At 38.9% G+C, this 12,630-nt stretch overlaps 2 protein-coding genes across 2 annotated transcripts in view; one reads left to right on the top strand and one right to left on the bottom strand.

Moving 5' to 3' along the window:
- Nucleotides 1–2,098, top strand: part of AKAP14 (A-kinase anchoring protein 14) — a 25,134-nt gene extending 23,036 nt beyond the window's left edge. The window contains exons 5-6 of the mRNA XM_059386185.1: nt 995–1,047; nt 1,609–2,098. Of these exons, the coding sequence (XP_059242168.1) occupies nt 995–1,047; nt 1,609–1,693 (138 nt within the window). The 3' untranslated portion in view covers nt 1,694–2,098. The remainder of the gene's footprint in view (nt 1–994; nt 1,048–1,608) is intronic.
- NKAP (NFKB activating protein) overlaps nt 1,773–12,630 on the bottom strand; it is a 28,134-nt gene continuing 17,276 nt past the window's right edge. Inside the window, exons 5-9 of the mRNA XM_059385188.1 lie at nt 11,471–11,534; nt 9,733–9,842; nt 9,560–9,635; nt 8,430–8,579; nt 1,773–4,766 (exon numbers count right to left, since the gene is read on the bottom strand). Of these exons, the coding sequence (XP_059241171.1) occupies nt 4,592–4,766; nt 8,430–8,579; nt 9,560–9,635; nt 9,733–9,842; nt 11,471–11,534 (575 nt within the window). The 3' untranslated portion in view covers nt 1,773–4,591. The remainder of the gene's footprint in view (nt 4,767–8,429; nt 8,580–9,559; nt 9,636–9,732; nt 9,843–11,470; nt 11,535–12,630) is intronic.

The raw sequence follows: 12,630 nt of genomic DNA, 5'->3' as shown, positions 1-12,630 counted from the left end.
GCTCTTACGTCCTACGTCACACTTTCTATCCCTTCCTCCATGCTTTCACTTTTTCTCCCTAACACTTTTGACCTTCTGATGGTCTACGTGATTGTCTGTTCCACCTACTAGAAGGTAAGCTCCGCAAACGCATGAGTTTTTGTTTTGCGCTTTGCGGTAAAACAAGGCCTGGCAAGTAACAGGCACTCGAATACTTGAAGGAATGACTGCGTGTAGCTGCCAGGGAGACCATGAATATGAGACAGGCTGATAGCTGGTGTGAAAGGAGTCCAAAGAACACCCACGAATCCAGGGTTAGGGTCAGCAGAGAAGCGGGTCTGGTTCCAAGCATGATGCCTGGAATACAGCCGACGTGAACACATTATTCCCCGCCCTGCCATCTATCCTTTCACAGAAGTTATCTGGGGCTCTGTCTGCCTCCATGAGCTCTCGCCGCTCCTGGTCACCTATCCTGCCATCAGCTGTCTTGCTCACTGGCAAGGTTGGAGACCGGGAAGTAAGGCTGCTGGAGGAAAGCAAGACTGTGACCAGAGCCTGTATACTCAGGGCTTAGGAGAAGGGCTCTGGCTCGAAATTCCAAGTAGAATTTTGGAAGGGAGTATGGGAGGGGCCCACAGAGACGGTATTATAACCTTCACTGCTGCTCTAAAAATGTTTTCAAACCTTGCTTATCTGTATTATTTCATTCTTATGGGCCGAGAGGTAAATACTGTCAACTGAGCAGAGTGGAACATATCGAGAACATATTTGCGAGGAGCACAAGTCTTTCCTGACTTGTTTCCAATTCTGCAGTGATCCTTCAGGTATTTGTTGCCAAAAGGATCTTTTGGGGAACAGAGATTTGAAGTGACAAAGAACTACCACCTACAGACATCCCAGTAAGGAGGATGAATTCTAGCAACTTGAGAGTATACGTAAGCACGAGTGTAGGTATGGAAGGAATTAGGAGTTGGTATGACTGGTATAGGCTAACGGTTATCCTTTTCTCTCTTAGGATATGCCCATTGAGATCTCTTATACCTTTGAGGGCCTTTCGTTAGTTCACAGGTAATGAACATTTGGAGACTTTTTTTTTCCTTGTGGTACTCTCTACTCCCAACGTGGGGCTAGAACTCATGGCCCCGAGATCAAGAGTCGCATGCTCTACCGACTTAGCCAGCCAGCTGCCCCGGGAAGACTTATTTTTTAAAGGGCGGTCCCTTTTCTTCTTTGGCCCACCCGTCCCATCAGGAGCTCAAGGGGTTCTGCCATTGTTCTCGAAAATTTTTTTTAATGTCTCGTTTTTCAGTCATTAGAAACTTGAGGATTAACCGCTAAAGGAGGGTGGGGGCAAAGTGGATCATGTCTATTGTTTCTATGGGAAATTCAGTTACAGGGAATTAAGTCCTATATAATAATCTTTGATTTGTTCAGCAGCTCTTTTAAAGAATGTTTACATAGAAATGCACTAATCCTTTTACTGATCGGGCCTATGGAATAGAGACAACCTTTGCTCCCCACCCCAAAAGACTTCTTGCTCACTAGGAAAGTAACAGAATAAACAGGGAATCCCTGGCTCAATGTTTTATGTTAAAAAGTTTTGGTATGTTTGTTTTCCTTCCTCTGCAGACCAGGAATGACTCGCTTTCGAGAAAAATGGCTGAGGGACATTATTGAGGCCAAAAATATTTTAATGGAGTCAATTCCCTTCTAATTCAATTGTGTCTAATTCTTACAGAATGTTTTAGGATTAGACTTCTAATCAGAATGTATTAAAAATACGATACTGCACATCAAACCACAGAATATTTATTGAATAATAAACTTGTGGCAAACAATCCGGCTGCATTTTTTGCATTCATTCATTCACTTTCCATTTGGCAACTTCCATCACATTAGCAGAGTAACCAGTAAGCTGTTTTCCATTTCTAGGTGGTCATTCCCATCACTGTCTACATCACTTGAGCCTTACAGGTACAGAAGCGAATTTTAGAGATTTGCTAAAATTCACCTGTCAGGGTAAAAACTGAGAGTGTTACTTGGCTGCTTATTCCCCCATCTGAGCCTCATTCTCTAGTAGACACTCCTCTTTAATGGGCATAACTGGGGAAAAGAAAAATGGTAACAGTTCTGCAGCACGTAATATAGCCAGTCTAAAGATCTGCCCACTCACAAACCCCTTCACGCAGGGTGACATAAGCCTCACGGTTAGCCAGTACACTCCCACACCGCCACCGGGTGTGCTGTGCACCACACAGCATCACAGCTGTGATGGCAGCGCCGCAGCTTCCTGACAGGCGGCAATCAAACAGGGAAGGGCTGACTGCCACCCTTACTTATTTCTGGTCCTCTTTCCTTCCGTCCTCACACCAGATCACCACTTGTTCCTACCATCCCTGGGAGGCTGTCTTGCCTGACTGTAAAGGTTTAAAACACCAAAGACAAGATTACATTGTGGGTGATTACTTACAGTCATGTCAGAATACATATTTATGCAGACAAGCACTGGAAGGGAACACAGATTACTAAAGACAACTGCGGTAAGACTGTGGGTAATTTTTCTTCTTTAACTGTTACATTTGTGCAATAAACATAAAAGAAGGGAAAATCTTATCAGAACAACAGGCAAGGAGGTGGAAAACTAGATAAGTCTTCCTGAAGAACAAAACAGACATTTCAAATACAATAGGTCCCCTATTGGACTTATGGCTCAGATGACTCAACGCAGTCTGAAGCAGTAACTCTCATGAGCTCAAAATAAAATACTTTCAGCCCTTTTATTCTACCCTCCTCTTTGCCAAAGAACATGCTACTGAAGTTGTTCTTTGGCAGATCTTTCCTGAACAAACCCTGATGAAAGAAATGACAAAGTTCTGAAATACATTAATATGCTTTCTTTCAGTTATTGAATATCTACTCTGTGGAGGACACAGGAAAACCCAATAAAAACCCACAATAATCCTCTATCACAGAGTTGTTGCACTTAAGCAGCTTTGCCTACTGAAAATAAGAGTGCAAACTCATTCAGTCTCTAGGAGCCAATAACAAAAAATAATGTTCTTAGAGAACAAAATTCTTAAAGAAGGATTATAAATTTAGGTTTTATTATGCAGGGAAGTAGGTGGATTATAGCTCATAAATTTGGAATCTAGCTTCCTTTTACCTTTTGGAAACAAGATATTTATCAGGTTAGGCAGCAACGATGATAAACAGAAATCACTTCAGATTCAGGGGTCATAAATGTTGCTACACGCCAAGTGGTTTAGGTCCTCAGCTGTGGGTTAAAGGCAGACACTTTCCTAGAACACATGTTAAATAGTAAAACTTCTTATCTATGCTTTGAAATATGACTGCCTTATTTTAAAACTCAGGGGAAAAAACACCTTAAACTATTACAAAGAGAGGGGACGTTTTATAACCACAGAGTTAAAACTTCCCCATCCCCTAGGTAATTTAGACTTACTCTAGATACATAACAACACAGCTCAAAACAACCTTAACAGGAACAGCCAAAGCTTCCACTGTCCCCTTTCCCTTCACCTAACAACTCAAATTGAACAAAATAATAGGAAGAAGAAGGATCACGAACTGCTAGTCCCATTTCTCCAAAACTTAAAAGTTCAATAGCAGCCATAAAAAAAGTGATAAAGTGAGGAGTTCTATAAAAAGTTAAACCAAATGACAGATGTAAAAAGTAAACTGAAACGTTTAACAATGTTTAAAATGAAATATGCTTATTACATAAAGCACAGTTAAAATATATTTAATATCCTTTTAACTTCATCCTTACAAAACTAAATTAAAACCAATGCTTCAGTATATTTTTCCTTATTAAAACTCCTAACCATAGTTGACTCCCATTTATTTTCAGTATTCAAATCCATAGCTTAGATGGATAATGTACTTATATTGGCACAACTGTACATCTCCCAGTATTTTATATTTGAAGAACCATTTTTAAGAACTCAAAATTTTAAGAACTTAAAACTCTAACATTCACATTTTCAACTCAGTAAATCTGTGGGTTAGTCTTTTTGGCTTGTTTGTTGGATTTGGGGTAGAGGTAGGGACTAAAACCAAAATACAATACTTCCAGGGCAGACTATATATTATACAAGTCGATTTTCAAATTCCAGATTTGCTTTTTTCAGCAATGCCTTCAACTTGTTAACAAAAGTGGACTCCTGTATGTTTCTATCAAGTCCATTTGTAACACATTCAACAGAGAGGAATGATGACTTCCCACCAGTTCAGTGCGGGTGGGGGTGGGGGACGGGCATCATGTCAAGCTAATAGGAGCACTGTCCCATGATTTGAGAGTTGTTTCTGATCTTACTGACACTTTCTCTCAATGCCACCTCCCCAAGTACAGTATGATTTTATTTGTAATTTGGATTTTTAAACCAGAAAGTTATTATGGTCAATCCAAAAGTAACCCAAAGAACTTGCTAAAATTATATCAATAAGCAGCTTTTTATTGAAGGTCTGAAAGAGTTTAATAGAAGGCACAGGAGCACTATAAAGCTTTTTCAGATCATAGTAATCTTTTTGTATGTATATATGGAACCCAGACTTTTTTGTTAAAAATGTCTGCTGAACAATCAGAAAATGCCTATTTGTCATCTTTCCCTTTAGTTTTTCTGTATACCATCTCTCGAAAACTGGCCAGAATCTTGTTTTCTCTCTTTCGCCTCTCTTCTTGGTTAAAGGACGCCAGGGCTCTCTTCTCATCAGCACTATAGATCTGGTTCTCTTTCCGCAGTCGCACGGCCTCCATTCGGCGATGCCTGCAGATAATTTTATTTTTGGCTTAATTTTTCAGTAATTATTCTCATAGTACTTCTGCACTTACCCTTCTTAATACAGAGTGGTCTATTTAAAGAACTGATAAATAGAAATTGTTTTGGTAATGGGCTGGATTTTCAAAAGAGCATGCATTTTATCTGCCAACGTGTGCTCTGATTCATTTCCAGTATTCAAATAATGATCTATTGTTCTGTCAACATCATGAATGTTACTAATTTCAGATACCAAGGTCATAAGTCTAGTTCTGTTGTTTCTACTAAAACAACCAGAAACTAGCAAATTATTAAATTTCTTATGTGCTATGTGGAATCTGCCTTTGGGGAATGGACAGTAGGACAGAAGAAAGGTTTAAGTTGTCATCAATCAGGTAGAAGTTCCTCATGGTTCTAATTTATTGTACAACCAAAAGGACTAGGTCTAATACCGTAATAGAATTTTTTGATGAGTTTTATGAGTGGATTTAACTTCCTCAGGATCCAGGAGCAGCTCAAAGAAGAGATTTATCACAAAGGCCAAATCAGGAGTATAGGGGGCAGATGGAAACTATGACATTATCTTCAAAGGGTCTGCTAAATTAGAGAGAAAACTCCATGAAACTCTTTTAGGTATATGTAACCCAATCCTACAAAGTCCATTTGATATAAGGCTTGACCTATGTTTAGAAAAATCGAGAAAGTGGAGTAAGGAAAAGAGGGGAAACTCATGCAAGATTAGTGTGACAGTGGGGGAGCAGCGGGACGGAAGGACAAGGAGAGGACACTGTACTGCTCACTATACAGTGAACAGACGGGTTTGTTTAGAACATCAAGTGCTACGTGAACAATGTCGTAAAACATCTATGAACGCGTCTCCTAGGACACAGGAAAAGAGTTCCTCTTGGGTATCTAGGAACAGAGCTGCTGGGACATAAAGCTCACGAACGCTCTACTTTTCAAGATGATGTCAGACTGTTTTCCAGAGTCGTTTACCAATTTATATCACCACTAGCAGTATTTAAGAGATCCTGTAGATTTACATCTTCTCCAATGCTTGCTATTGTTAGAACTCTGAACTTTTGTCCATCAAATAAATGTAAAATGGTATTTTAGCATGTTCTTGATTTCCATTTCCAATGAAAATGAACATCTTTTTATGTATGTGTAGGCCATATATTTTTCTTCTTCTAACAAATGTTTGTTTTTGTCCTTTTCCCATTTTTCCTTTGGGTTTTTTGTAGTATTCTTTAAATACTCTCAATACTAATTGTCAGTTTTAAGATCCTATCCTGGCTTAAAACTTGTCTTTTTCTTATTTTAGATGTCTTCTGATAAACAAAAGTCGTTTAACCTAGGCAAATTATCACTATTTTATGATAAGTACATTTTTGGGGATTCTTCCTTAAGAAACACTTTCTTACCCCAAGATCTATTAGGTATCTACTTATACGTTACATTAAGAGTGTTAAAGTTGTTTTTTAACTTTTTATTAAAAAATTTTTTTTAAGTAGGCTCCACTCAGTGTGGGGTTTGAGCTCACAACCCTGAGATGACATGGTTTAGTGAGCCAGCCAGGCACCCGCAGTAGCACTGGTTTTTAAATATGACCATGCAGGGTTCTACTTTCATCTTTCTCCAAACAGAAAACCAGTTTTGTCCTGCCCCATTTACTGCAGAGTTCCTTCTTTCCCCAGTGATGTGACATGCAATCCCTTTCATACAACTAAGTTCACACATGTATGGCTCTGCCCGAGCTTCGTATTTTATCCCACTGAACAAGTCATTTGTTCTCCTATACTTTCTAAAGTTCTGTAAGCTTCATAGTAAGTCTTCATACATGGTAGGCCAAATCTTATCTTCCTGTCCTTCTTCTAAGGTGACAGGGCTATTCTTGGCCTTCTAGTCTAACATAAATTTTAGAACCATCTTATTGGGGCACCTGGATGGCTCAGTCAGTTAAGCATCTGACTTCAGTTCAGATCATAATCCCAGAGTCCTGAGATCAAGTCCCACATCGGGCTCCCTGCTCCAGAGAGTCTGCTTCTCCCTCTCCCTTTGCTGCTCCCCCTGCTTGTGCTTGCTCTCTGTCAAATAAATAAATAAAATCTTTAAAAAAAAGCCCCAAACCACCTTAAGTTTCACAAAAAGCTCTTCTGTGAGTCTGATTGGAACTACATTATATACAGACCAATTTGGGGAGAACTGACTTGATATACTGTCTTCCTGTATGAACATGGTATCTCTCCACTTACGCCTTCTTTAATGGCTCTCTTTTTTTTAAAGATTTATTTGAGAGACAGAGAGAGAGTGAGTGGAGAAGGGGCAGAGGGAGAGGGCACGAATCTCAGGCTGAGTGTGGAGATCGACATGGGGCTCAATCTCACCACCCTGAGATCATGACCTGTCCTGAAACCAAGAGTCAGACGCTTAACCAACTGAACCACACAGGCGCCCCTTTAATGTCTCTTAATGTTTTCTAGTTTTCCCTGTAGAGGTCTTGAACATTTCTTGTTAAGACCTATTCCTAAATCCTTCATATTTTCTGATACTATTATAAATGTTGCTTCCTTTTTATTTAATTACATTTCTAACCATTTCCTGGTACACAGAAATGCAACTGATTTTCATGTATTAACCTTATATCCAACCACTTATTAAACCCTCCTATTATTCAGAATCATCTGAAGGTTCCTTAGGATTTTCTATGTAAAAAAAAAAAATCACATCATTCACAAAAAATGAATTACATCCTCCTTTCCAATGCCTATGACTCTCCTTTCTTTTTGCCTTTTCTTTTAAGATTTTATTTATCTGACAGAGAGATAGAGCCAGAAAGCGCAAGTGGAGGGAATGGCAGAGGGAGAGCACTGAGCAGAGAGCCTGATGCAGGGCTCCATCCCAGGACCCCAGGATCATGACCTGAGCTGAAGGCAGACGCTTCACCATCTGAGCCACCCAGGCAGCCCTCATTTTGTTTTGTCTTACTGTGCTGGTCCTCCGAATCCCAACATTCTGGAGGTGCTTCAGGGGATTTGCAAATACCTGCTTCCAACATTATTTTAAAATACTTACTTCCTTTAAATAATTTATAAAGTTTTAAAAAATCCAAAATTCAATTTGATCTTTGTACTGATGTCCTATTAGTTTACTCTCCTCATTCTTCCTGGTACTTTGCTTTTTCCTCCACAATTTTCTCTTCATTTCCCCATGCTGTCATAATCCTTTCCTGCTCTCCATTCTCAGAGTCCACAGAGAATTAGAGTCCAGATTCTCTGCCTCTACAGAGAACTAGAGGCAAACTCCGGAAACAGGAAACAGTGTCTCATGAAAATGATTTCCTACTACCAGAAAGCCATATTCCTTGTGGGGCAGTAATAAATAATTGAATTAACTATATCCTCCAGAAGATAAACTGTAAGTACCAAAATACAAACTAGGACAGGACAACAGAAAGACTGATTCTCTGAAGTTGGGATTTTGAGGCTGAGCTGCACATGGAATTCTAGCCAACCATGTTTGTATCAGTAAAACCAATATTAAACCAAAATTTATACCCTACTTTTCATTAGGAATGATCACTTAATGAAAATCAATTGCCAAAATATAATTCTGGTAGTGAGAAAGGAAAAGATCTAATCATGGAAACTGACCTCAATGCCAATAACTTACCTGCTACCACTCATTACATAACCCGAACATTCAAATGATGCAATTTCTTCACTTGTCAAGCCAATTTCACCTCTTCTTGGGATACGTTTCCCTGCTTTCACATATTCAGCCATAGCTGCACCCTCACCAGGTAACAGCGCATGGCCATAGCTACAAAGTAATTCAGAAAAAGTTCATTATAAAAAGCTCATCATCTAAACAGAGCACAAAAAGATTTTCTCTCAGAAAACAATACAAATAACGGCTGCTGAATGGGAGCATCCTGGGAAGCCCAATGTGAATTACTTTAATTAGTGAACACTGCACTCGGATCTGCATAACAAACCCAGGAATACAGACATGATTTGGAGGAACAAAAGAACTGATGTGAATGAGTCTAGATTCATGGTTTACAATTATGGATCAATATATCCCTACAGGCACTGCCTTTATGGCTTCTGCCTCCAGTGAATTCCTTTTTCCCTTTATGAAAAAAAAGAGAGAAGTAATAGATCTCAAATTAACACACTTTTTAGAGTTGTAACGAGTAATAATGCTATACAGTAACAATTACCTATTAAGTTTCACTCGAGAGGACTTTAAAAACTACCATCCCTTCCTTCAATTCATTCACTGTATCTTTAATACCTATTAAACTTAAAGCTTGTAACACAAAAATGATCTCTGTTCTTATGGGATTTATATACTGATGGGGACATAACTACAATACAAGGTAGAACATAAAAGACACTCTCAAAAGAAGCAGAAAATACTGTGAGGACTAGAGGATTAGAGAAGGGTAGGAATCCCATATACTTGTGGAGGGAAGGTCCTGGGAATCAGCACATGACCCCTCCTTTTGAAAAGAACTTTGAAAGATGGTAAGGATTTTAACAGGAAGAAATTGGGAATAGCAAAGAAAAAAGGGCAGGGTAAAGAAGGGAGGGCGTGCTGGGGGAAGACATAAGGTGAACAAGGCACAATGTGGGAAAGTGCACAGTCAATACGGGAAGTCCTGGTTCCGCTCAGCTGGAAGCTGGCAGGTGAATAAGGGCGTACAGGGCGGGGATACAGTCCGAAAGGCAAGTTACGGCCTTTTAGGAAGGAACTTTTAGGAAGGAACTTTAGGTATTTTAAATACAGTTACTTACTTCAAAGGTTTATCATCCTGAGAGGCAAGTGTTTTTGGAGCTTCTGGGCCAATTAAGTCTGAGGGTTCTTCAGGCTCTGCAGGAAAGAGGTTCAGATACAGATTCACATTTTGACTGATCACTTAATTTAATGTTTTATCTGTTGTGAATCAAAGTCTACCAGAAGAACCTACTTGATCGATCCTTCCAGGGATTCTCCAGAAACTCTTCCTGGGAATCTTTAGAGCTTGAATCACTGGAATCTTTTCTATTCTTCTTAGACTTCTTTTTCTTGTATTTCTTCCTGTAATTATAATTTGATATAAATATACTTAATAGTCCCACATTAAAGGGACTCTCATTTTTTAAGGCAATGAAAGACTGATGAAAATGATTTAAGTTCTCAGCTGATTACAATTTTTAGAGCAGAATTTTAATTAAAAGATTTCAACTTATTTAACCGAATCATGTTTCACTATAAAAAAAGATCTCTCAAGGGGACAATGAAATAGTTCTCATGTTGCAGAAAGATAATAAAGCAGTTTAAAAAACAGCTCTTACCAATTTGAGCATCAATAATTTGAAGTGTAATGGGTTAAAATACATCAAATATGTTAGAATCCATGGGTTCATAACAATACAAAAAGAAGTCCAACTCATTATTTTGAAAACTCATAAAACAAAAAAGGTTAAAAAGAAATTATCCTGCCTTCCCTATACAAACTGTTACTTCAGAGCAACCAAACAGTTGATGAGGGTAGGTTTCTCTTACAGAACTATTCTACCCAATAAATGAAGAGAGCAAGCCAGAAAGGAAAAAAAAGAGAGAGAGAGAGAGAGAGAGAACCAGAATTAGACTATCACAACTCTGCAACCCCTAATGAAATAAGGGATCTAGGCAATGACCATCCATGGCTATTAACATGGCAAACGGAGACGGCCAGACATTAACTGCCTCCTGACGAAGTACACAGCACCACCTATGCAGTATGTGCGCCAAAGACTCAAATCTGAACCTCATCAAGTCTCTAGACCTTACTATCAATATATAGGAAATAGACAAGACAAAGACCATGTTAAAACCACACCATAAAAATACAGTCAGGAGGGGCGCCTGGGTGGCTCAGTGGGTTAAAGCCTCTGCCTTCACTCAGATCATGATCCCAGGGTCCTGGGATTAAGCCCCACACTGGGCTCTCTGCTCAGCAGGGAGCCTGCTTCCTCCTCTCTCTCTGTCTGCCTCTCTGCCTACTTGTGATCACTCTCTCTCTGTCAAATAAATAAATAAAATATTTAAAAAAAATACAGTCAGGAGTGTTTGGCTGGCTCAGACAGAGCACATAACTCTTGCTCCTGGGGTCCTGAGTTCAAGCCCCATATTAGGTGTACAGATAACTTTAAAAAAATCTTTAAAAATAAAGAAATAAAAAATTAAATGTAATCAGCAAAATCTATACTACAGGAAACTCTATATGTAAATGATTTGGTTTCTTTAACAAATAAACTGCAAGAACAAAAATGGAAGAGAAACCAACTAATTTAAAGATATAGGAGACATACCAACCAATCATAATTTATGGGCATTATTTATATCCAGATTTAAACGAACTGTATAAAAACCTGCTGAGAATTGAGGAATTGTTGCTAAATATCTTAGGCATGATAACAGTATTGTAGTTATGATTTCTTAAAAAGAATGCCTATCTTTTAGAGAAACATGCTGGCTTATGGACAAAATGATATCTGGAATTGGTTTGGAAATAATGGGGGGGCAGTGGAGATTGTCCAAGAGTTGAAATTATTAAGCTGGGTGATGGTTACACAGAGGATCATTACACTATTTTATTGATCATTATTTACTTATTACTTTATCTTATATAATTTTATATATATTTTAACTTTTCCAAAATAAAAATTTAAAAGAAAACTAACGATCTATGTTTCTTCTTCTTTTCCTTTTTCTTGGCTTTCTTTGCTCTTCTTTTTGTATCTTCATCTGGAAATTAAAGCAGATTTTAATTAAAAACAAAAGTTTAATTTTAAAACCCCAGTAATTTTGAGTAAATATCCTACTGCTGGCCTATTTGTTGTTACAGAGAAATTAACCAATTCAAACATTTATTGCTACTCATCAGGGTATGTACTAGGCTCCAGGGACACAGAAATTAAAGTTATACTAAGTCTTCAGTGATACAGAGTATATTGGGTGAGATAATAGTATGGGTAAGCAGGAAAATGTCCTTGTTTTTTAGAAATGGACACAGAAATCTTTAGGGTGACAGTGTGATATTGCTAATCTATTTTTAATATCTCAGCAAGAAAAATGGTATTTAAAGCAAATGTCAAAATACTAAAAATTGTTAAAATCTAAGTGATATATAGTATAATACTACCCTCCTTACTTTATACTGTTTTGAGCATTTTCACGATGAAAAAAAGAAAAAAACCCTATGTGTTTGGGGCCAGGGACATGCCTTCTAGGAGCTCAGTCTAACAGAGGAGACAGAAATAAGAGATAAACAGAATCCAGAGTGCTACAGGGAAGCATGGGGTGCTCTGGGCGTACAGAGAAGTCTCATTATCAGGCTGGTTTGGGGACAGTATTTAAAGAATGGTGCCTTTTAAGCTAGTTCTTTTTTAAGATTTTAAAAAATTATTTATTTGAGTAAGAGACAGACAGCACAACAGAGCAAGCAAGCACAGAGCCGCAGGGAAGGGTAGAGGGAGAGGGAGAAGCAGACACCCCACTGAGTAGGGAGCCCAATGTGGGGCTCGATCCCAGGACCCCAGGATCATGACCTGAGCCGCAGGCAGACGCTTGCTTCATGGACAAGCAACCCAGGTGCTCCAAGCTAGTTCTCTTTAAAATCAGTTTTATTACGAAAGTACTGCATGCCCACTGTTGAGGAGAGTAAGCCAAGCCGTATGCAGGGAGAGACTGGCGCTGCAGGCAGATGGACTCTGTATCAAGTCACAGAAGCAAGAGAAAGAACATGGAAGACTGAGGAGACAGTCGTTCTCAGGCTAAGAGGATGCTGCAAGAGGGAGAGGGCATGTGCGATCAGAGAGGGATCAGTCAGGGTCCGAACTTC

The sequence above is a fragment of the Mustela nigripes genome, chromosome X, assembly GCF_022355385.1.
Source record: "Mustela nigripes isolate SB6536 chromosome X, MUSNIG.SB6536, whole genome shotgun sequence".
NCBI lineage: Eukaryota > Metazoa > Chordata > Mammalia > Carnivora > Mustelidae > Mustela > Mustela nigripes.
The sequence above is the reverse complement of the archived record's forward strand: the minus strand, read 5'-3'. Positions and strand labels throughout refer to the sequence as shown.